The following is a 1,252-nucleotide window of genomic DNA, read 5'->3' as shown; positions in this document are numbered from 1 at the left end:
TCCGAGTACAATTTGTAAACGCGGGTCTTACTAAACGTTTCAAAAGAGAGAGAGGGAGAGACTGTGCTATGGATGTAATTTTCGTGTAGAACTGCCTTGCATCAATACAATTAACTCACGAAAACCTTTAAATAATTAATAACTACAACCTGTAATTTTACAAACCTCACGAGGAATCCCGCCTCTAGAATACAAGGCTCTCAAATTGAATTCTATGCCGTTTTTACAATCCTCACCTACCACTACCACGGAAACCCCCAGAAAAATTGCAGCTGTATATATTAGAAAACGTCGTATAATTATAGCACTTACAAATAATGATCATTTACAAATGCAGTCGACCTCTGAACATTTCTTCTACTTCTCAATGCCCTGCTGCAGATACTGTATCAAGTCGTACCCAGCAGTGGTCCACTTGTTATAAGCATCAGTGCAGACGTGGATCATGAAATTGGCTGCCTCGCGATCGTTCATTTCGGGATGAAATCTCTTGCGAAGATTCCCAATCGGATCGCCCCTGCTGAAGCAAGGCAATCCACTGTCTAGCATTAACTGAACCGTGCTCAGAATCCCATCCATATAACGGCGGGCGGCAAGGTATCCCTTCACACACAAGCTGTGGGAAGTATGATAGCAAAAAAGAAAATTCAGAAATGAAATATTTGAATAAAAAGATGCGTTAATTCACGGACTGAAAGCAGTTTCAAGATAAACAAGCAAAAAAACAAATTCTTAACTACCTCACAAATTGGTGCCAGGTCTCACTCTTCATAACACCCGATGGGTCTAGTAGTTGAGTCATTTCATGGCTCAGCTTAAAATGTGCACTTTCAAACCGCAGATTCCCACCAGGTGAAGTTTCCAAAATAAAACCAAAATCAATATGAACAAGTTTACCCACGCTGCAGCAAAAAGCACTAACAGCGTCAGTAAAGTATGGTTATTTCTAGAAATTAAGCAAAAAATATTATTAACTTTCTGAATTTGCATAGCATGATATCAAGTGACCAAAGGATCGCTTGAAATTTATATTTCATGTCTGGCCAATAATTTTCCTTTCGTCACAGTTACAAAATTACTTCTAAGGTTATGGATATAAAGTAGATCGTACTTGTCAAATAAAAGATTGCCATTGTGCCTGTCCTTGGGTTGAAGTAAGAGGCTCGCAACTGCATAACCAGCACTGCTTATGATGAAGTTCTCTCGTGCGGCTTCGAAACTGGGAGATCCCACAGGGCCATAGTCCTGCTGA

General features: G+C 40.0%; 1 protein-coding gene across 1 annotated transcript in view; it reads right to left on the bottom strand.

The window, feature by feature from the left end:
• LOC21409567 (phosphatidylinositol 4-kinase alpha 1) overlaps window positions 1–1,252 on the bottom strand; it is a 29,847-nt gene continuing 28,595 nt past the window's right edge. Inside the window, exons 24-26 of the mRNA XM_024165539.1 lie at window positions 1,112–1,245; window positions 741–902; window positions 1–616 (exon numbers count right to left, since the gene is read on the bottom strand). Coding sequence (XP_024021307.1) covers window positions 358–616; window positions 741–902; window positions 1,112–1,245 — 555 coding nt within the window. The 3' untranslated portion in view covers window positions 1–357. The remainder of the gene's footprint in view (window positions 617–740; window positions 903–1,111; window positions 1,246–1,252) is intronic.

This window comes from Morus notabilis, unplaced genomic scaffold, assembly GCF_000414095.1.
Source record: "Morus notabilis unplaced genomic scaffold, ASM41409v2 Scaffold115, whole genome shotgun sequence".
NCBI classification, from domain to species: Eukaryota; Viridiplantae; Streptophyta; class Magnoliopsida; order Rosales; family Moraceae; genus Morus; species Morus notabilis.
This window is presented reverse-complemented; position numbering and strand designations above follow the sequence as displayed.